At 46.2% G+C, this 23,970-nt stretch overlaps 1 protein-coding gene across 1 annotated transcript in view; it reads left to right on the plus strand.

The window, feature by feature from the left end:
- The first annotated feature begins 3,761 nt into the window (after positions 1-3,761).
- The window catches only part of LOC147638314 (putative mitochondrial-processing peptidase subunit beta, mitochondrial), a 47,134-nt gene continuing 26,925 nt past the window's right edge, over positions 3,762-23,970 (plus strand). The window contains exons 1-6 of the mRNA XM_086798243.1: positions 3,762-4,400; positions 4,559-4,723; positions 4,912-5,049; positions 5,149-5,300; positions 5,422-5,530; positions 5,636-5,734. Of these exons, the coding sequence (XP_086654369.1) occupies positions 3,831-4,400; positions 4,559-4,723; positions 4,912-5,049; positions 5,149-5,300; positions 5,422-5,530; positions 5,636-5,734 (1,233 nt within the window). The 5' untranslated portion in view covers positions 3,762-3,830. The remainder of the gene's footprint in view (positions 4,401-4,558; positions 4,724-4,911; positions 5,050-5,148; positions 5,301-5,421; positions 5,531-5,635; positions 5,735-23,970) is intronic.

The following is a 23,970-nucleotide window of genomic DNA, read 5'->3' on the forward strand; positions in this document are numbered from 1 at the left end:
ATTGAGGCATTGGTCTAATGAGAATTTGCTGGTTTTTTTATTATCCATGCCTACATTAAGCTATCAATTAATTGCTCACTAATCTCATCTTAATCATCATCTAATCTCTTTGTTAATGATAGCTCATCACATTGCTACAAATTTAACATGGTATCAGAGCCTAGCTTAGAATCCATCAAATTTATGAGCCCATTATCTTGTTAATTACCTAGTTAATCAAGATTAGTAGATAATCAAATTTTTAGTCATTTTTCAACAAGCCTATACCCACAGCTGGTGGAGGGGCTTGATCTCCCTCCAAGCTTAACAATAGGCTTCAAGCCTCTAGCCCCACCTAGCCAAGCCTCCCACACACCAGCCTATCAAAACGATTTCTTTATTAATGATGTTGATTCTAGCATTTGATCCACCATATCTCATCACATTGCTGCAAATTTAACACCAAATGCCAAAGAGGAGATAAGGAAGCTCGAAGAAGCCAGGACCCTAGTTGAAGAGTGTCAATGACTTCACCGGGTCAAGGATACAATGTATCCAAGAAATGAACCAACAAGGGAAAGGGAATTAGACGTACCTACTCCAATTCCAGAAGAGATGGAAGAGGGATCTCAAGGAAACACGATGTCAAGAATGTTTGAGGAAGATGTGCAGGATGGGTCCATCCATTCATTCCCTAGGGATGGATACAAGACGCACACATGGAAGGAACCCTCAATTACCAGAGAACCCAGAGACATATGCACCATACTGTATACTTTTGTGCAAATGCCATGAGACAACTACTACGCACTTCACCAACATTATGGGCAGACATAAAGAAATAGGTAAAAGGTGGACTAAGGCCAGCCGACACTACAGAGGATGTTCTGTCACCTTTGGCAGAAAGAACCTTAAAACACACAAGGGAAAGAGCAACCAGACTCATCAAGATACCGGTTAATCAATTGGGGTGTTATTACAAAAGTGACAACACTAATGCTACAATCCCAATTCATCATAACGGGTACCAGGCAGCACTGGCTATCCTGGATGGTGGAGCGGGGACTAGCATCATCACAAAACGGTGTTGGGAAAACTAAGGAAAACCCGATCTAAGAAAAGTAGATCTTATTGTTAAAATGGCAGACGGAACATCTTCAAGGCCAATTGGGCTTTTAGAGAATGTGAGACTCAAACTCTTTATGTTTCACTACCATCATACATTTGTAGTAATGGACTTTCTATGCCAACTAGACTCATATGACATAATATTGGGGAGACCCTTCATGAGAGAATCCAAATTGGTGCCCAATTGGACATTAGATCATGTGTATGTGTGTAGGGATTCACAAATTCTAAAGATAGATATGAGAACATGGAGAGCACACCCCATGGAAGGACAACTGTTCGGTAATGATTCGGTCACAAACTAAGCGGACCACATCCATACAAATATGCCAGCCCACGGTGGAAAATTCCAAAGAGGAAGAGGAAACGAAAATGTATGCATCACTTCCTCCTCCGGATTTCAGTGAAAACTGGATGCATGTGCTAGCTACCATAGATGTGATGCAACCTGGAGGAACCCAATATATGGAATCTGGAACTATTCCCACTACCTCTGTCTGTATGGTCAATTGGCAAACCATTGATGAGGAATCAGAAGAGGAGGTCTCTAGCATAGAAGGAACTGGATCACAAGGTCGTACCAGCGCGTCCACGCCTTAGAAGATGGCGAAAGTAGAAACGATATATTGCTTGACGAAATGCCCTACTATGAAGAAAATCCACGGATGCCCAGTGGTTGAGATACCTCAAAGCCACTAAGGTACACAGTTTTCTAAGGATTGGGGTGAGGAATTGAGTAAGATGTTGAAGGCATAGTTCTCTTAGGTTGAATGTTGCTAAGTCAGATATAATATGTAGTAAGTCGGATATATGCTAATTCGGATACGTGCTTAGTCGGATATTTAGTAAGTCAGATATGTGCTAAGTCGGAACTATAAGGTGGTAGGAATGTCTGATGAGGTTCTTGGGATCTTGGAAGTTAAGATATGTAATGGTTATTCAAGAATAACATTTTTGGGGAAAGAGTAACGTTTTTGGGCATTTAAGCCATTCCAGAAATCAGAGTTCCACCTCTGAACCTGCTGCAGACTGCTTTGAACCTGTTGCAAAAAACTGCTCTGATTCTGCAGACTGCTCTGATCTTGTAGCAGCAGCAGGCAGCAGACTACTCAGAACTTGCAGGTGGAGCAGAATCAGAATATGCAAGTGCAGCAGAATCAGAACCTGCAGGTGGAGCAAAATTAGAATCTGCAAGTGCAGCAGAATTAGAATCTGTAGGTGCAGCAGAATCAGAATCTGCATATCCTTGGATGACTCATCTAGGGCTCCCAGGGTGCTTCCAGCTCGGGAGGACCGCGATGGTGTTCTTCTCTAGTATACAGGTAGTTTCCCCCATGTGCTTGTAGCCACACAGGAGGCTTGTGGGCAGGAGAGAGGGCTGTTACAGCTCCATTTTTATGGTGCATGGGAATCGTGAGTCGAAGTTCGAAGCATTAAAAAACTGGCAAGACAAGGTCAACGTTGTGTAGCAGAGACTATGGACAAGATCTGTTCCAAGTTCATTGTGCGAGGGTTTGGGATATGATGTGTTCACAGTTCACTGTTGGGGGAGAATGGACACGGTGTGTCCGGCAGCTCATCATTCTATTCTTGAAGTTCATTGCACACTGGTGCGGGATTTCGGAGCCAAGCAAATTTCTTTACTGTTCGTGGTGGCATTATGTTTTGAGGAAATAGGTTAGCAGGTTCTCTATCCAAGGTGATTCCGGTATTTGTAGTACTGGAGGGTCCATGGTTGCATCTTCATCAGCTTATCTTCTTTAGACTCTTGCATACTATGAGCTATAGAGGGGGTGTTAGAATATTGTGCATCTTTGTGTATTAGGGCTATGCCTATTAGGGCTATGCCTATTTATTGGTCTTTTATATATGTTTCTCCTTATTTTTGGGTCGTGGAGTAGTCAGTCAAGTCCATAGGGGTAGTCGGCCAGCTCCTTGTATCACTATCTATATAAAGAGCCTTCTCATTATTATCACTTGTATCCATTCCTTGCACATTGTACTACTCCCTTGTTGGCCATTGCCATTCTAAAAGCCTCATGCTATAATAAAGGTGATCTTGTCAACAAGTGCTCTCTCTCTCTCTCTCTCTCTCTCTCTCTCTCTCTCTCCTTGTCTATGCTTCCGTCTGTCCATACTCCAACATAGAGTGTGAGAGAGATTGGCAAGCTGAAAAGAGAGAGATGAAGCTCTTTACAAGTACAAATGAGCAGTAACCTTAAAGTGTGAAGAAGGTTACTTATATACGAGCTAACCCTCATGTGCTTGTTCATACTTGGATGTACGTGTGTGTGAGAAAGGATGCATGTGAGACAAATATGCGTCATGCACACATGTACACATGCATACACACACGTGCACACAAATACACTGGCATATACAAACACACTCTCACTCATACATGCTTGTCCACACATACACATGCATAGATGCATACACATGCCACTTGCATACACACATACATATGCATACAAGCAAAAATTTCATGCCACAGTTTTAATTTTATTTTGCAAAAGGTGAGGCGAGGAGTGGCGTTCTCTCTGCCTGTTTTTCTGAAATGGCGATGGGGAGGGCTGAAACACACACCCTCACTCATACACGCATACACATGCATAGATGTATACACACATGCCACTTGCATACACACCCATACAAGCAAAAATTTCATGCCACAATTTATTTTGTAAAAGGTGGGTGGCGTTCTCTCTGCCTGTTTTTCTGAAATGGCTATGGCGAGGGCTGCGCTAGGGTTCAGGCGCAAGTCACAGCCATGGTTGCACAGCATGTTACGCTCTGCTACCGCTGGCCTATCCAGCCAGTCTGTGGCCGTTGCGGTCGATCTCTTCACGCGCCACAACTCTGCCGTACCGGCCTTGTACGACCACACCGCTGTACTGTCGACCCCCGCCACCAAGGTCACTGTCCTCCCCACTGGCCTCCGCGTGGCTACCGAATCGCACCTCGGCCTCGAGACGGCCTCCCTTGGCGTCTGGATTGACGCCGGCAGCCGCTTCGAGACTGCCATCACCAACGGCACCGCACACTTCCTCGAGCACATGATCTTTAAGGGCACTAAGAAGCGCACCATGCGGCAGTTGGAAGAGGAGATCGAGAACATTGGTGGCCATCTGAATGCCTACACTTCCCGTGAACAGACGACATACTATGCCAAGGTCATGAAGGCTGATGTCCCCTTCGCAATGGATGTGCTTGCTGACATTCTACAGAATTCAGCCTTCTCGAAAGACCGGATCGAGCGCGAGCGCAACGTCATTCTCCGTGAAATGCAGGAGGTATGGAAAAACTGCATTATTGCTGGATTTCAGCACGCCTTTTCATGTGCTGTTGTCTGCATTTGCTTGGGGGGTCTTTGCATGCCTTTTTCATGTATGGAAGAGTTGGGATAGTGGAAATCTTAGTGACATTATGGCTGGATGACTGAAGTGTGCAGGTGGAAGGCCAAGTGGAGGAGGTGATTTTTGATCATTTGCATGCAACTGCATTTCAACACACTGCTCTTGGACGTACAATTCTGGGACCTCCTGAAAACATCAAGTCTATAACAAAGGAAAACTTGGCTGATTACATATCTACCCATTACACAGCCCCTCGTATGGTAAGGTGCTTTTTCTTTTTGAATTCTTATATTGACGCTTGCCCTGCTGAATGCTACTGCTAATCCCACCTTTGTTGATGATGTGGATACATCAATTGTTGCCTGTATATATGTGTATGTATGCATGTATCTATGTATACATGTGCGTGCATAGTTCTTATGGTAATGAATACCAATGACCACCACAGGTTATTGCGGGTGCCGGTGCAATAGAGCACAAAGAGGTGGTGGAACTTGCTGGAAAGTTGTTCACTAATTTGTCCACAGATGCTACCACAGCAGCACAACTGATAGAAAAAGACCCTGCAGTTTTTACTGGTTCAGAGGTTTGCACCCAACATTTTGACCTAAAAAAGGGATTTCAAACAAGTTTTGCACTATATTTTTGTTGGATTATGAATTATTCTGACAACAGTGTCCTTCAGGTTCGTATCAGAGACGATGACCTGCCCTTGGTGCATGTTGCCCTAGCTGTCATGGGGGCGCCTTGGACAGACCCGGACTCGATTGCTCTCATGGTCATGCAGACTATGCTTGGGGGTTGGAATAAGGCTGCAGGGGCAGGAAAGCATATGGGGTAAGCAGACAGATGATGCTAGTATTCTTTTGCAGTTTGCTCCTTTTGCTAAGGAAAGGGAAAGCATTACTTTCTTGTTTTTTTTTCCCTTTGTAAGTGGCTGTTCTGCCGAGTTTTGTAGGTCAGAACTTGCACAAAAGATTGCAACAAATGAGTTGGCAGAGAGTTTCATGGCTTTCAACACAAACTATAGTGATGCAGGACTCTTCGGTGTCTATGCTGTCGCCAAAGTGAATTTTCAGTACTTTTTCATTTGCCTTGTATTGTCTTGGTTTTAAATACTTGTTATCCCCATCTTCATTATTTTAAATTATGGATTGCTTTAAATTCTCCAGCCAGACAAATTGGATGATCTTTCTTGGGCAATTATGCATGAGTTTGGGAGACTGATTTACAGAGTAGCTGAAGATGACGTGATTCGAGCGAGAAACCAGGTAAGATTTCTTAGGATAAATTGTTCTCATTTTCTCACGGATAGTTACATGCATGTGTAGCTGTAAAGATGAGAATCCAGGTCGAATTTGTAGCTTCTTAGGGAGAGGAGAAACATTGTTGTGATCATGGTAGGGAGATTCTATCAACGGATTAGTTTATCACCCAACAATATCTAGAGGTGAAGGTGGAGTCATGATATATTCGACAAGATGAAAACTATTTAAATGGCTGCTTTAAATGCCATGTTAAAACATTCAGGCTTTAGGGTACGTGTTTCCTACACGTGTAGCACTTAACTTTTAAGTCTCTTTATGAGGTGGTTTGTATGGTCACTAATGCTTTTGCTTCAAAGTTGAGTATGCTCGCTTCAGCTTGATGGGACGGTTTCTAATTTTAGTTAGTCACTAGTTCTCACTTGCCGTAAGGTTTTGATGCCCTCCTTGACTTTTGGACTTCACGATCATTATGCATCAAATGAGATGCCACTCTCTTTGGCATGATGGGGATAGAGGATTGATAATGTTGAAGATTCATGATATGGATTCGCATTAGCATGTGAGGCTAGGTGTGAGCAAGACTTGGAGTAGTATTGGTCATCAATGGATTTAGTAGTTGTAAAAATAGTGACATGCTTGCAGAGCTTGAGAGGTTGGCAAGATTTGCAGCTGTGTGAGACCCGTTGTATGAAGACCTTGAGGGTTGAGTGAGTCATTAGGTTGCATGTATCCTTCTAAAGGCTAGGTGTTTTAAAACCAAACATTCTCTGTGTTGGGATCTTTTTTGGTTTTTATCGCAAAGTACAATGTATGCAAAACAAGACCTTAAAAACGAGCTCATATTTCAAGCCATTTAAGGCGATGTAGGAGCACATCAACAAACTCCAGGCGCTTCAGGAGGAGGTTCTTCAGGTTGGGAAAGAGATATCTTCAGAGGATATAGCCATCACTTTGCTGTCTCATCTCACCCCTCAATATTCAGCCTTCTATTCTTCTTTGATCACTAGTGGGAGACTCAGCTCCATCACACGGTGTCAAGACCATAGATCTCTCTAAGATGCAAACTTGCAAAACAGCCATGAAACACAAAAAAACATAGCAAACCCTAATCCTAGAGAGCAAAGAAGAAACAAGGCTCAGGTGCAGGCACACTTACCACCCAACCATGCTCGGTCAGCCCCACCAAGCCCAAGCTAGAGAACCTCGTGCAAACTACCAGCTGCCTTGCAAGCCAAGTGTCACCAATTGGTCGACCATTTGGTCCATCTCCAGTTTTTGCGTCTCGTTCACTTGAGGCCAGGCCGGTGTCTCATGTGAAGAGGCCAGTATTTTGCTGACATGGACGGGAGCCAGACTGGTGCCTCCCGTGTGTTAGCAGGATGGTGTCGTATGGACGGGAGCCAGACTGGTGCCTCCCGTGTGTTAGCAGGATGGTGTCGTATGGAAGGGAGCCAGACTGGTGCCACCCGTGTATGACTTGGACTGTGTTCGACCCTCACGCCATGGAAGAACCAGTACTCGTGCCGTGTCTCACCTATGGGACTGTCACTCCATAGGGAGGCTTGCGCCTGGAACTGTGTCTTACCTATGGGATTGTCACTCCATAGGAAGACCAGGTTTTATATTTTACATCGTGCCATTTTTGTGGCGACAGATATTTTGTACTTGTTCCATGAACAGGAGATATGTCCATGATACTATTTGCACATGCACTCATGTTTTGCATGTTTGAAACTGTTTTCGCATGACTTGTATTTTTGTGTTTGCCTGCTTGACGTGTCACTTACTGAGGAGGGACGCCTGCCAATGAGTCGTGAAGTTTGCTCTGTCTTCTGACGAGTTCTGGTGCATGTGAACAGGTGGTAAGTGTATTGCCCATGTTGGTTTAATATTTTATATTTCTAACCCTTTGGTTTATAAGGTTTTATGTTTTCACTCACTTAAAAGTGGGCACCCCCTTTGGGCACCCACTTAGGAGCCAAGGTGGGGAGCCCCACTTAAGTGTGTGTGTGGGGGTGGGTGCATGGTCACCTACTCACACTGGCCACCCACATGCAAGCGTGGGGAGCCAGCCAACACCATAGTTTAAACTCACTCTAATTTTTATTAAAAAGGAGCCATCACCCTTCGTGGAGATCAACAGCCGGCAACCACCCTTGAAACGTACGATTTGGTGCGCCTCCATCACTCTCCGTTTTGCTGCGCTCCATCGCTTGCTGACGGCTGAGCCATTTCAAAGGCGGCTGTGCTACTGCATACAGCCGGCGCATGCTCTCAAGTGGGGCCATCTCCTCCATCGCTGCAGGCGACTGTACTCTCTGCACTACAAGCAAGCGCAGGCTGCATGCGACTCCTACAATCAGGCTACGCTTTTGTTTTGAGTTGGCTGCTCCTCCACGTTACCTCCTCTCCTTTCAGTAGCCAGGCGGCTGTGGCTGTGCGCCTCCAGACAGGCAGCCAAAACAGGCTGCGCTGCCCACCAAAGCAGGCGCCTGTGTGTGTATGCGGGCAGCCAAATAGGCTGCGTTGCCCACCACAGCAGGCGGCTGTATGCTCATCTCCAGCGGTGGTGCTCTTACAGCTAGGCGGCCGGCGGCCAAACTCTACAAACTGGCGGCTGCTTCTCCATATACAGTGGACTGTTCAATCTATCCAAAGGCGGCTACTACACCTTTTCTCTTCTCCATACAGGTGGCTGTACCGTCTTCAAGGTGGTTGCACTTGCTTGGCGGCCAGGTGGTTGTACCTCCTTTCCATAGGCGGTGTTTTCTTTCTTCAAGTGGCTACATCTTGGTATTCCACTCAAGTAGCTACACACACAAATACCTCGGGTATTGGTCTACAATCTGCAACCTACAAGTAAGTGAATTTTCGGATTTAAGTAAAGTATTTTGTGATAAATCTGATAAGGGACTCTCTCTCCACGGCAACACCTGTTCGGTGTTGGGTAGTCCAAGCTATTGGAGAACCTCGGTCCAAAGGTGCTGAGATCGGGAGAGCCAGGCGTTAGTACGGGAGCGCCTGTTTGTGCGTGGTCCTGGAACACCAGTTGAGCGCTCTCCGCGGAGTCCAGTGAAAGCACAGGACCGTAGAGACTGGACCACTCAGTGGTCGTTCTGCTTTGAACATCTACATCGAATTTCGACTTCGAGCCTATTTGTTTGGTACTGTATTCATATGTACATGGACATCATCTGGTTCTTGGAACCCATGGAGCATTGTATTCGTTAAATACTCCCAATAAATATATCATATATTGAGGGGGGGGTCGGCCCGTTCCGGCCCCAGTGCTGGTGTCCATCTATCCATTTCAATTTCAAGTTGTATTAAGTTGTCCATTTCAAATTGTGGTTTTAAAGTTGTGCTATTATGCGTGTGGGTGTGCAACGGAGTCTTTCTCACTTGACGGGATCGATTTCATTGTTATCAGAGCACGGGCACACTTAACACAAATGGACAGCCAAGACAACCCTTTGGAAGTGCCAAATTCGAGAGGTCCATCTAGTGCCTCTCGTGGGTCTGATGCTCTGCGAGGAAGACACAAGCCCCTTGAAAGGGTAAATGATAGTGAATCAAAGGGTCAACTGTCTCCAGGAAAGACAGTCATGCTTGAACAAGAGCCTGATGCAATGAGGGCTGAAATGGAACATATGAGAAAACTTTTGTAGGCACAAGAGCAAGAGTTAAAATTTTTGCATGAAGATCCCCATGTGCATAGTGTCATTGAAGCTAGGAAAGCTGATGCAATGGTAGATGTAACTTTTGAATCCATGGCACGGGAAGTGGGCAAGAAGCCAAGGGAGTTGGCACTCGCCTACCTCCTCCGCAAAGGTGATATCAAAGAGGGGGACGACGGAGAGGTGAAATTCAGAAATCCACCTCGTTTGAAGCATGAAGATCCCGCATCTCAAAGGCTGAAGTCTTTTATGCAAAAGGAAGAGGTGACAGTCACCTCTCGACATGCATCTTCTCCACAAGGCACAAAGCCTGACAGATATATGTATGCTAGTGCTCATGGAGAGCATAAAAGCCACATGCATTCAAGACATGTATCCCATGGTAGGGGTGACAGGTCTGCTAGGAAAATTTTGCCTTCTGAGTTGTCTCATGGAGAGACATTGCCATATGCAGAAAAGTCACATGCATATGAGTTTCAAGTTTGTGGAGCACATGCCACCGTGCCTCATGAAACTTCTATGATCGCCCATGGAGCCCATGCAGATAGGGCTGCCCCGTTGGATAAGGGGAAAAGAAAAAGAGAAGACCATGAGCCTCATGCCAGGAAGCTCAAGGAATTTAAAGCAGGTGATAAATTTGTCAAGTTTGATGTCTTTCATGGAGAACATGATGTTTCTAAAGTGTTAGCATTTGTGGCACAGTTCGACATTGCTTTTCGCGATGAGGACTTTACTGAAAAGTCTAAAGTACGCCATGCTAGCATGTTTTTGAAAGAAACCGTTGCTCATTGGTGGATCACTGAAAAGATCACCAAGGATCCCATTTGCACTTGGAAGGAATTTAAGGACCGATTCTATGCTCAGTTTTTGCCACCAAATGCGGAGCAAACTCTCACTCAAAAGTGGGACAGGTTGGAGCAAAGAGATAATGAAAGCGTGCAACAGTATGTTAACAAGTTCTGGAAAGTGTTGCTGGAAGTAACTCCCTTTATGCAAATCATTGAGGATGAAAGAAAGAGGAAGTTTCGCTCTGGACTGCAACCAGCATATCGTTCGGGCATTGAATTGCATTCGAAACATACTTTGCAACAACTCACAGCTTCTGCTCTTGCTACGGAGCAATTGGTGCTTAAGATTAAACAGGATCAAGGAGGTTCAAAGGGGAAAGACAAGGCTGTCCCAAATCTGCAAAAGGGTGGACAGCCACCTAAAAAGAACTTCCGGGAGACCTACAAGGGTGGTAAAGCTGAAAATAACACATCTAAAGATCAAGGCCCAAGGAAGAACAAATTCGGCTTAACCCCGGAGCAAAGAGAGCAATATGCCAAGGATGGAAAATGCTTTTCTTGTGGTAGCAAAGAGCACATGTTTCGACAGTGCCCTGATCGCAAACCTAAGCATGAGGACAAGCAGACCAAGGCTAATGTACATGTAGTTCCTGATGTGCAAGGAAATACAAGTCATGATGCAAAAGAGCGAATGGTTTGGCAAATCAAGGATCAGCCCGCCTTATTCATGTTTGATGACTGTGCAACCGATAACTTCATCTCTATGCAAACGGCAGCTGCATTGGGTATTGAGGTTGAGAACATGGGACCTCAGATTGAAGCCGAAGCTGCATTTATTGGTAAAGAGGTGCAGGTTACCCCATTGATAGGGAAGTTGCGCATCCATATCCAAGGCTACCTTGATAATGAACATTTCCTAGTTGCTCCACTAAATGGATGTGATGTATTGTTGGGCAAGCCGTGGCACCATAGGCTTGAGCCCCGCAAAGACTACAAGTCTAATATGATTTCTTTTATGCATAAAGGCCGCATGCATTTTATTGATGCTGGCAAAGAAGGGGATTCCATCCCACTTGTATCACACATCCAAATTAATAAAGCAATCAAAAAGAGTCTTTCTGCGTACTTGGTTTTTGTGCGTGATAGCCTTGTGCCAAATCATCAAAATGTGGATGCTATGTCTAATGATAGGTTGAATTTTCTTCATGCATTCAACGACTGTTTTGTTGACTCATTGCCAGGTGAATTACCTCCCCAAAGGCCCGAAGATCACCGCATAGATCTTGTGCCAGGTAGTTCTCCACCCAACAAACCCGCATACCGAGTGAGTGCTGCACAACAAGAAGAGATCATGAAGCAGGTAAACGAGCTTTTAGAGAAAGGTTTGGTTCAGCCCAGTTCCTCACCTTACTGCTCTCCTGTGCTTCTTGTTCAAAAGAAGGACAGATCATTTCGTATGTGTGTGTACTATAGAGCTTTAAACAAGCTTACCATCAAGAACAGATTCCCAATTCCGCGTATTGATGACATCTTGGATAAGCTTGATGGTTCGGCTTGCTTTAGCCGACTTGATTTGAAGAGTGGTTATCACCAGATACGAGTGGTGCCACAAGATGTCCATAAAACTGCATTCAGGACAGCCTTCGGATTATATGAATTTTTGGTAATGCCTTTTGGTCTCACTAATGCTCCTGCTACTGTTAATTGTATGATGGATAGGATATTCCGACCCCATCGCAAATTTACAGGAGTATTCTTTGATGATATCTTGGTTTTCTCCAAGAATGAGCAGGAACACAGAACTCATTTGGTCACAGTGTTCGAAGAGTTGCGGCGGCATAAACTTTTCATTAATGCCAAGAAAAGTGAGTTTTTCCTTTCAGAGATTCATTATTTGGGACACATTGTATCCAAGGATGGAGTTACAATGGATCCTGCAAAGATAGAGACCATTCGGAATTGGCCCGAATTGCAAAACGTACATCAAGTACGTAGTTTTCTGGGATTATGTTCGTATTACAGGCGTTTCATAAGGCATTTTGCTATGATAGCCACTCCTCTACATGATCTCACAAAGAAGAAAACTACTTTCAAATGGACTTCAAAGGAACAGGATGCTTTCTTGCAGCTCAAGCATGCTATCATATGTTGTCCAGTTTTGATTGTTCCCGACTTACACAAGTCATTTGTAGTTGAATGTGATGCTTGTGGTGATTGTATAGGAGCTGTTCTAAATCAAGAAGGGCATGCAGTTGCAAACGAGAGCCGTCGTTTGTATGATGCTGAGCTTCATATGGATATCTATGAGAAAGAGCTCTTGGTTGTAATTCACGCCTTAAAGATATGGAAACATTATCTTCTTGGGGCTGAATTTGTAGTCAAGACAGATCATCAAAGCTTGAGATACTTTCTATCTCAGACAAAGCTTTCAGAGAAGCAGATGAGAATGGCAAACTTTCTTTCCATGTTTCATTTTCAGATTGTGCATACTCCAGGAAAGAAAAATGTAGTGGCCGATGCACTATCCAGGAGGCCTTATGTAGCTGCAGTCTCAGTGGCCTCTCATGGTGACTTATCTGCTATGCGAGAATTGTATCATTTGGATGCTGATTTTTGCCATATATGGACTGATTTGATGGCTGGTCATTCACATGCCTCTTTTGTTATCAACGAGGGTTATCTTATGAAGGATAATTGCCTATGTGTGGTGAAGGATTTGCGTCCAAAGGTTATGGACGAATGTCACGCTCCACCTTATGCTGGTCATAGAGGTATCATGCCTACTACTCGCATGATTCAGAGATATTTCTTTTGACCAAACATGCGTAAAGACATTGAGGCTTATGTACGTGCATGTATTACTTGCCAAAAGGTGAAATTTGATAGGCAAAAACCTCCAGGTTTGCTTCAGCCATTGCCTATTCCCTCGCAACCTTGGGAAAGTATTACTATGGATTTTATTATGGACTTGCCTAGATCCTAGCATGGGAATGATGCTATTTGGACCGTTGTGGACAGGTTTAGCAAGCAAGCTCATTTCTTGCCCATCAAGAAAACCATTAAAGCTGATCATATGGTAAAGCTTTTTCTTGCTAATATTTTCAAGCATCATGGTATGCCTAAATCCATTGTTGGGGATAGAGATCCCAGGACTACAAGCCTCTTTTGGAGGGCTTTATTTGATAATATGGGTACTAAACTTGAGTTTTCATCAGCTTATCATCCCCAAACGGATGGCCAAAGTGAAGCTGCAAATTCAGCCGTGTTGGATTTGTTGAAATGTTATGTGGTAGATCAAAAGACTGCATGGGAGAAGTATCTTCCACTTGTTGAGTTTGCCTACAACAATACGATCCATGCTTCCACAGGAAAGGCTCCGTTTGAGAATATTTATGGCAGAGTGGTATTGCCACCCATCCTTCGTACAAAGGATGAGATTTTTGCAGCTGATGAATATGTTCGTGACTTGGATGTAGCCTTTGGTCAGGTGCGGACAGCCATTGCAAGATCTTAGGATAAGCATAAAATGGCTGCTGACAAGCATAGAAGGGACATGGAAGTCAAAGAAGGTGATTGGGTTTTGCTGAAATTTGAGAAAGCTAGGCTTCGGAAGAGGCCAGGACGAGAAGGATCATATCCTAAGCTTTCTCCCCGCTATTATGGACCCTTCAAGGTGATTCAGAAGATCAATGAAGTGTTCTACAAGCTTGCTTTACCTAGTCATTGGAAGATTCACAATGCTTTTCATGTGAGTCTATTTCGGAAATATGTGGGGCCAGATCCTGATGAGCCTGTCATAGAAGATCCGCCAGAGATTGATGAGCTTGAGGAGATCCTCCAGCTAGAACAGATTATTTTTCACAAGGAGCGAAAGCTACCTGCAGGGAAGCTTTCCAGGAGATACCTTGTGAAGTTTAAAAAATATTTGCCTATTGATGCCAAGTGGGTAAATGAGGACTATTTAGTTGATTACCCACAGTTGTTGTAGGCATATCTTGAGGCTCTTCAGTTGAGGACAACTCTTTAGAAGCCCGGGGGGATGTCACCAATTGGTCGACCATTTGGTCCATCTCCAGTTTCTGCGTCTCATTCACTTGAGGCTAGGCCGGTGTCTCATGTGATGAGGCCAGTATTTTGCTGACATGGATGGGAGCCAGACTGGTGCCTCCCGTGTGTTAGCAGGATAGTGTCGTATGGACGGGAGCCAGACTGGTGCCACCCGTGTATGACCTGGGCTGTGTTCGACCCATGGGATTGTCACGCCATGGAAGAACCAGTATTCGTGCCGTGTCTTACCTATGGGACTGTCACTCCATAGGGAGGCTTGCGCTTGGAACTGTGTCTTACCTATGGGACTGTCACTCCATAGGAAGACCAGGTTTTATATTTTACGTCGTGCCATTTTTGTGGCGACAGATATTTTGTACTTGTTCCATGAACAGGAGATATGTCCATGATACTATTTGCACATGCACTCATGTTTTGCATGTTTGAAACTGTTTTTGCATGACTTGTATTTTTGTGTTTGCCTGCTTGACGTCACTTACTGAGCAGGGACGCCTGCCAGTGAGTCGTGAAGTTTGCTCTGTCTTCTGACGAGTTTTGGTGCATGTGAACAGGTGGTAAGTGTATTGCCCATGTTGGTTTAATATTTTATATTTCTAACCCTTTGGTTTATAAGGTTTTATGTTCACACTCACTTAAAAGTGGGCACCCCCTTTGGGCACCCACTTAGGGGCCAAGGTGGGGAGCCCCACTTAAGTGTGTGTGTGGGGGTGGGTGCATGGTCACCTACCCACACTGGCCACCCACATGCAAGCGTGGGGAGCCAGCCAACACCATAGTTTAAACTCCACTCTAATTTTTATTAAAAAGGAGCCATCACCCTTCGTGGAGATCAACAGCCGGCGGCCACCCTTGAAACATACGATTTGGTGCGCCTCCATCACTCTCCGTTTTGCTGCGCTCCATCGCTTGCTGACGGCTTAGCCATTTCAAAGGCGGCTGTGCTACTGCATACAGCCGGCGCATGCTCTCAAGTGGGGCCATCTCCTCCATCGCTGCAGGCGACTGTACTCTCTGCACTACAAGCAAGTGCAGGCTGCATGCGACACCTACAATCAGGCTACGCTTCTGTTCTGAGTCGGCTGCTCCTCCACGTTACCTCCTCTCCTTTCAGCAGCCAGGCGGCTGTGGCTGTGCGCCTCCAGACAGGCAGCCAAAACAGGCTGCGCTGCCCACCATAGCAGGCGCCTGTGTGTGTATGCAGGCAGCCAAATAGGCTGCGCTGCCCACCACAGCAGGCGGCTGTATGCTCATCTCCAGCGGTGGTGCTCTTACAGCTAGGCGGCCGGCGGCCAAACTCTGCAAACTGGCGGCTGCTTCTCCATATACAGTGGACTGTTCAATCTATCCAAAGGCGGCTACTACACCTTTTCTCTTCTCCATACAGGTGGCTGTACCGTCTTCAAGGTGGTTGCACTTGCTTGGCGGCCAGGTGGTTGTACCTCCTTTCCATAGGCGGTGTTTTCTTTCTTCAAGTGGCTACATCTTGGTATTCCACTCAAGTAGCTACACACACGAATACCTCGGGTATTGGTCTACAATCTGCAACCTACAAGTAAGTGAATTTTCAGATTTAAGTAAAGTATTTTGTGATAAATCTGATAAGGGACTCTCTCCCCACGGCAACACCCGTTCGGTGCCGGGTAGTCCAAGCTATTGGAGAACCTCGGTCCAAAGGTGCTGAGATCGGGAGAGCCAGGTGTTAGTACGGGAGTGCCTGTTTGTGCGTGGTTCTGGAACACCAGTTGAGCGCTCTCCGCGGAGTCCAGTGAAAGCACAGGACCGTAGAGACTGGACCACTCAGTGGTCGTTCTGCTTCGAACATCTACATCGAATTTCGACTTCGAGCCTATTTGTTTGGTACTGTATTCTTATGTACATGGACATCATCTGGTTCTTGGAACCCATGGAGCATTGTATTCGTTAAATACTCCCAATAAATATATCATATATTGAGGGGGGGGGTCGGCCCGTTCCGGCCCCAGTGCTGGTGTCCATCTATCCATTTCATTTCATTTCAATTTCAAGTTGTATTAAGTTGTCCATTTCAAATTGTGGTTTTAAAGTTGTGCTATTACGCGTGTGGGTGTCCAATGGAGTCTTTCCCACTTGACGGGATCGGTTTCACCAAGCCACACCCCTTGGCGTCCCATACCATTGGGCGTTCACCTACGCTGCTAGCTCCATGCTCTACATCTCCACTGGCTGGTGTGTGACTCTATGGCCTTGGCCCTCCTTATATAGGCTCAGGGAAAAGTGCCCACCAATAAAAGCACACAAGGAAAAAGTGATGCTGTTGACCCATGTTCCCACGGATAGCATTCTAGCTCGTTATCTGAGTGCCTATCCCTAGTGTGCACATGACATACTCCCCTTCCTGAAAGAGCTCACTCCTGAGCTCAAAAAAACTCAAAAGTAGTCAACTCGCAACACTAGAAATGACCCACTATCGGTTGAAACCCATATTTTGGAGGACAATCCTTCAAGAGATCAACTTGCTCAAAAAGTATCGTATGAGCATGAAATCCTAGGCAAAAAAGCAACATCTTTGTTCGTGTGTTCAAAAATGAAAAGATAGTTGTGTGTTCGTAGGCATAGAGTCCGAAGGAGATTTGGACACTTAAGCATAGCCCCGCCCCGGCAACATGTGATGGGTCATGGCGTCCCATACCACTATAATACACAATACACCACACACCCCATGCTATGAATACTACACACTAGTCTGTGGATCTGGCTAATGAAATACCACAAACTGAAACAACCACTCGAAAAGTATAACTCTAATCGGGACTAGGGACCATAACTCGGTCCAAGGAATAGACAACATTTGCACGCATACACAGATAAATAAGAACTTCCATGACTAGTGTCCTAGTCAAAGCATCTGTCTAAACCCATCAAATTGTGGAAACTAAACGTGTTTCCGAATCTTGTACTCTTACGAGTTAGTCTATGAACAACCATAGGTCTAAATCTTTAATCGTTGGTGAAAAAGTAGGCCTGAACACTCGGAATAGGTTGGATCCATGTACACGTTCCTGCTCAGCTGAGCTAATGCGACGCCCAACCAGATTGTGACCTACTGGTGTCCCATACCGCTAGTATGTTCCTGTGAGGGACTTCAGCTAGCCTCAGCTGTGGAGGGTGCATCCGTACTAGATCCAGGCTCGTGACTATCGAAGGTAAAATTAGAGGAACATCATAGCTTTAACTACAATAAAGCTAAAAAGAATTACATACCGTAAGGAGTCACATGACGATCCTGTCATGCAAACTGACGTCCCACCATGTAATCATGTGTCCAAACAGAAATCCCTGTAGCCATCGTATGAGAGTGGTCAACTATTCCTTAATCCTACGCATGCTCGATAGGTATGGCCCATCAAACCAAACTAATGATGGTCATTCGAATTAACTGCCAGGTTTCAAGGCTGAGCTGTCATGGTGTCATATCATAATATACTCGTGTGTGTGTGTGTGTGTGTGTGTGTCCGTCAAGTTCTTGGAGTAACAACTCTTGGGTGTACCCTAGAACAGACATGAGCTCTTGGGTGTACCCTGGAACAGATGTGTACTTTCATAACACCACATACCACTGTGCTTTTACTGTTAATCCCTATCTAGCATGTTTGTTGAACCCGGACACATACCTCATAACACGCTGGTCCAAAACTGAGATATAACAAAGCACGTGCATCCGAAGCTCGCAAGTACAACACAGAGTCCCGTACACGTCCCGGACATCTTGGAGAGAAGAATTTGAGGAGAGATCTCGGGAAGACCTGTCACCGTCTCTTGTTGCTGTAGAGAAGCCCACTAACGGTTGTCTGTCCCTCGTCTGATGACCCACGCATGGCTGTTCAGAACCTCTGTCTGCGTGTGGTAGACGTCGAACGTTCAACGCAGATGGCTGTTACACGTGCTACTCTGCTAGACTGCCCTGCATCTGCATGAACGGGTGCACGCACGTCATGCGTGGCTGTGTGGGAAACAACCCAAAAGCTTGGCTGCCACACCCCAAAAGGGTCCCCCACCAGCCAAGGCAGTTCAAATGTGGTTGTTACAGGCCCATAATCAGCCAAGGCAGTCCACATGTGGACTAGTACAAGCTCACCTCTGGCCTGGCCCATCGCACGTCAGCACCCGAAGGGTCCAGTCAAAATCGACAACCCTCACACGCCAACATCCCTCACGTGCCGATGCCCCATCACCTTGTTATGGGGATTGAAATTGCCCCAAAACTGTGGAAAAACTGGCCCATAGACTGACTAGAACAGGCTGAAAAGTCATGGACAATCCACAAAAGAAGAGAAAAGAGAGTTTCTTGTGGGCGTGAGAGAGCTTTTTTGCCCCGAAAAAACTGATGTTTTTTTTGCACGAATTTCAAAAAAACTTTAGTTTTTTTGCAAAAACCCTAGCTCGTAACCCAAAAAATAGCAAAAACCACGGGTCTTCATGCAATAGAGCTGGTATAGCAAGTACAACTCTCCATTCAGCCGGTACGGCAAGTACAGTGGTTGGTATAGCAAGTACAGTGGCTGGTATAGTAGGTACAGTGGCTGGTACAGTCGGTGCGGTGATTGGTACAGCAGGTACAGTAAGTACAAATGTTGGTACAACATGTACAGTGACTAGTATAGCATGTACAGTGGTTGGTACAGCAAGTACAGAAGCTGGTACAGACGGTACAATGGATGGTACAACAAGTACAGAAGCTGGTACAGCCGGTACAAGGGCTTCAGTATTTCTTGGCGATGGAAGCCTCCAAAACAGTCTCCAACAGCCGGTATTCTTCATGGGCAGCCTGAGAGAGAGAGAGAGAGAGAGAGAGAGCGAGAGAGAGAGAGTAGCCATCCTTAGGGCAGCCTGTAACGGTGGTAGAGGCTAGTGTGCTGTTGGGGTAAAGGCATTATGCCCACCCTTGTAGTGTGTACTAGCCCATAAGTTTTATAGTATAGTACATAGTACACTTAGTACTTTTAATGTACTAAGTGCACTATGTGTACTAGAGCAAATATACATGTGTGATAGGGGAGTCACACACTCATACATTGAGTTGACTTATCCCCACAACTCTCTCTCTCTCTCTCTCTCTCCCTTCTTCTCTGTGTATGTCTCCCACATGAAACCCTAACTCTCTCCCTTCAACTGGTGACAGAGGTGAAATGGGGTTTAGACTTTGGGATCCAGTGAATAGAAAGATTATACGCAGCAATGATGTCATTTTTGATGAAAAATGCATGTATAAGGAGCCTGCAAGGCAAGAGGAGCCTGGCAGAGTCATCTTTGAGGATGATGGACATCATGGACAACAACCAAGGGCTGTAAATCAGCCATTACAGCAGCAAAACCAGCCCTTAAATGGTGCTGAAAATGGTCCAAATGGACAGCCAGAGATGGCAGAAGATATCCCTATGGATATCCCCACAGTTAGAGGAGATACCGGGCATGATCTTTCAATCTTATGGCATGGAACAGGAGCCACCAATAGGTGATATGCAGGCTGGACAGTAACCTGCAAATGATGGTCATTGGGTACAGAGGTCCACAAGACCCTCCAGAATCCCTGACAGGTTTGTTCCAGGGGTTGACTACTTGATGCTCACTGACTGTGGGGAGCCCTCATGTTATAAGGAGGCTTTACAGAGGGCAGACAAGGCTCTTTGGGAGCGTGCTATGAAGTCAGAGATGGATTCTCTGCACAAAAATGGAACATGGAAGTTGGTGCATTTGTTTACAGGCAAGAAGGTTTTGCCATGCAAGTGGGTTTACAGGCTCAAAGTTGCACCTGATGCAAAGCCAAGATACAAAGCCAGGTTAGTGGCTAAGGGCTTCAAGCAGGAATATGGTGTGGACTTTGATGAGATCTTCTCTCCAGTGGTCAAAATGACCACACTTAGAGCTGTATTAGCTTTGGTTGCTCATGATGATCTGGATTTGATTCAGATGGATGTGAAGACTGCTTTTCTTCACGGTGATCTCCATGAGGACATATATATGCAACAGCCAGAGGGTTATGCAGTGAATGGAAAGGAGAAGCTTGTATGCAAGCTGAAAAAGAGTCTTTATGGGCTCAAACAGGCACCAAGGGAATGGTATCATAAATTTGATACATTCATGAAATCCCAGGATTTCAGGAGGAGTGACATAGATCACTGCTTATACACCAAGAAAGCTTTGGATGGCAGTCTATCGATCCTCATCTTGTATGTTGATGATATGTTGATTGCCGGGAAATCTCGTAAAGAGATGGATGCCTTGAAGAAGAGGCTGCATCAGACCTTTGATATGAAGGATTTGGGTGATGCAAATCACATTTTGGGTATGCGGATACTTCGGGACAGAAATCAGCATGTGTTGTATTTGTCTCAGAAGGAATACATTGGCAAAGTTTTGCAGAGGTTCAATATGGACGGGGGGAAGAAGACTAGTACTCCTTTGCCTCCATATGTGAAACTCAGTGCTATGGACAGCCCATAGTCAGATAGTGGCAGGGCTGTGTCAGAATACGCAGCGGAGATGATGACCAAATCTGGGAACACAAGAGCAAAAACGCAGGTAGAAAAACAGCACAAGAGAGAGAGATGTAGGCGCGTAACTCTGCTTTATATACACAAGAAGATCTCGAGAAATGATACAAATAAGGTATGGGGGCTGGGGTCCTATATATACATCCCATAGAGGGCAGTCGGCCAGCAGAAAGAGTGCCCATGACTGATGAAAAAGACCCACGACTGCATAAATGCAGTCGGCCAGCATCCAGATGCCCACGACTGATGAAAACCAGTCGGCCAGCAGCCCTGAAGCCCACGACTGATGAACATCCAGTCGGCCAGCACTGGGTGCTCCTGGCATCATCTGGCAGCCCTCCCAAGCCTCAGAAAAATGGGAAAAAATAGGGGAAAAATACGGGGAGTGAGGAAAAATGATAAAACACCTGATAAGGGCGGGCACACCCACAACAAAGGCCCTGGTGTATAAATCTAGACAGGAGATGACTTCTAACATCCCCTCTCAGCTCCTGGCTGTGTAACCAACCACTGGGAGTTGGGGTGCCGCCTAAGCAAATCCTGAGAGAGCGACTTCGTGAAGAGGTCCACCGTATTGTCCTCCGTCGAACAGAACTCTAGCAAGATGTCATCAGCAACGATCTGTTCACGAACAAAGTGCCTCTGGATGACCATGGGTTCCTCCAATGGAAGCCCAAACCTGCAATGTAACCTCCTGCTGCTCCGTAAAACTGCTCCTGGGCCACAAGTAGATCTCCTCGTGTCCGGATCTCCTCCCCAAACCGAGTCACTCCAACCGTGGAGTCGGACTCCCTCCAACAATCCCCCTCCTGTGTACAAGAGTCCATGATCCTTCGCATGCCGCAGAAACCACAGTAAACGCAATCCTGCCTCCCAAAGAGACATCTGCAACCATGAGCTCAACCGCCTCATCAGGAAGCTCCCGTCCAATCTGGTGTCCATCAACCAGATCAATGAACCATACAGCTTCTGAGTCAAAGAGACATCACACTGCTCACAAGGATCAACACCTGTTACGGTGCACAAGCAAGTCCTGGAAACTTGATGAAACCTGTCAACCACGAATCCGGAACCACAAAGCCGGGAGAAACCACCTCCTTCTGCAAGTAAGCACCTGCCACGTGCTTGGCTTTCCGAAAGGTCCCCGTGGAAAGAACATCCTCATCTACTGGAGGTTCTATGTCCCGAACACTACGAGACATCAGAGCATAAGTGACTTGTTCAGCTTCCTCTGACTCACGAACACAAGAACTACCAACATCAGTACTGGAAAGTTCCTGCCAACTGCTGCCATCTACTGGCAAGCTATCCACCACCTGGTCTCGGAAAGCCCGCACCTGCAGCGTATCCACACTTGAGTGGCCATTACCAGACTGCCACTCATCACAAACCTGAGGACCTGGGAGAGAGTGCTGAAAGCCTGTAAACTCCATTCTCCACTCCACCTTCCCAAACCACTTGGCCTGTTGCTTTGTCCCGGAGAGCAACAAAATGCTCATCAAACTCCACCCGTACGCCAGTCTTGCAAACCTGATGCACTGACAACAGATGAAAACCAAGTGCCGGAACATACAACACCTGGAAGGAATGTTCCCCCCTCTGCCCCATCGGGAACTATCTCCATCCTGCCCTCACTGTGAACTGGGATAGTGGACGTATCCCCAGTAAGAATATGACCAGAAAGCCTGTAGAGATCCTGTAAACCGGAACGGGAAGGAGTCATGTGCCTGGAAGCACCACTATCGAGAATCCACTCCCGAGTATCCGTTGCGGAGAGTCCTCCAATCTCCTCCCTGCCTGAAGAAAATGAAACATCGGTGTCCATCACCTCCAGCTGCACAAAAACCGGAGTCTTCATGATTGCTGCTGAGGAGTCTTCACCCTTCTCGGTCTTCCGCTTGGGACACTGCCTCCAGTAGTGGCCTTTCTCGCCACAATCATTACAGGTCCTCTCTGCCTTTAGCTTCTCGCGGTCAGCGTCGGACTTCTTCTCAGAAGACTTCTCCGATGAAGCCTTCCCTTTGCCCGAGTTACGGCCTTTCGACCGTTGGCCAGTTAAGGCCTCCGAACCTCCACCCTGAGGAGGGTTCGTGAATCGTTCCTCCTGGTCCAGGACCATAGGCACAAGCTCCTCCCACGTGATGGTGCTGAGCCTGCCACTGGTAATCAAAGACGAGTAAAATGCTGAGTACGAAGAGGGCAAATGTGACAGCAACGTGATGGCCATGTCCTCTGACGATATCTCCTTCCCAGCCTGAAGAACCTCCTGCTGAAGAGCCTGCAGCTTGTTAATATGCTCCCGCATCGTCGACGTCGTTGCAGGGCTCATAACCCGCATCTGTACTTCCAAGGAAATCCTCTTCATGGGCGATACCCTGTTGTAAAGTGAGGCCAAATGCTGCCATATACCTCTGGCCAGCATCATGTGCTTTATATGATTGATTACTTGTGGTGTGCAGTTGAGGAAAATAAACGAACGGACCCTGGCGTTGACACGATCCCACATCTGTGTCTGGGCCTCCCGGTCCTTTCGGGTTGACGGTAACTCCCCTTCCTCTACTTCCGGCCGTGGAACACCAACAATGACGAAATCGGCGAGGTCGTAAGACTCCAGAACAGATTCCATCATCACCTTCCATATGCCGTAGTTGCTCCTGTCCAACTGACGGTCCACTGGGAACGTGGGGAGTGTCGGGATCTTCACATGTCTCTCGGCCATCTCAAACAGATCTGCCATAGCGGGGATGTACTCTGAAAAGGGTGGGTGGGTGGGAACAAAGAAGAACTGATACTTGCAAGTGGCTGTCCAGCAAATCAGCCCGCCTTCCTCTTGCTTCTCCTCTTCCCGATCAGCCCAAAACAGTCCACCAATCAGCCACAAAACAGTCCCCCTCTTGCTCACACAATTCCCAAGACCTATCTAGAGCCTAGGGCTGTGATACCATGTCAGAATACGCAGCGGAGATAATGACCGAATCTGGGAACACGAGCAAAAATGCAGGCAGAAAAACAGCACAAGAGAGAGAGAGATGTAGGCGTGTAACTCTGCTCTATATACACAAGAAGATCCCGAGAAATGATACAAATAAGGTATGGGGGCTGGGGTCCTATATATACATCCCATAGAGGGGAGTCGGCCAGTAGAAAGAGTGCCCACGACTGATGAAAAAGACCCA

The sequence above is a fragment of the Cibotium barometz genome, chromosome 5, assembly GCF_041138505.1.
Source record: "Cibotium barometz isolate CiBa-2024 chromosome 5, ASM4113850v1, whole genome shotgun sequence".
NCBI lineage: Eukaryota > Viridiplantae > Streptophyta > Polypodiopsida > Cyatheales > Cibotiaceae > Cibotium > Cibotium barometz.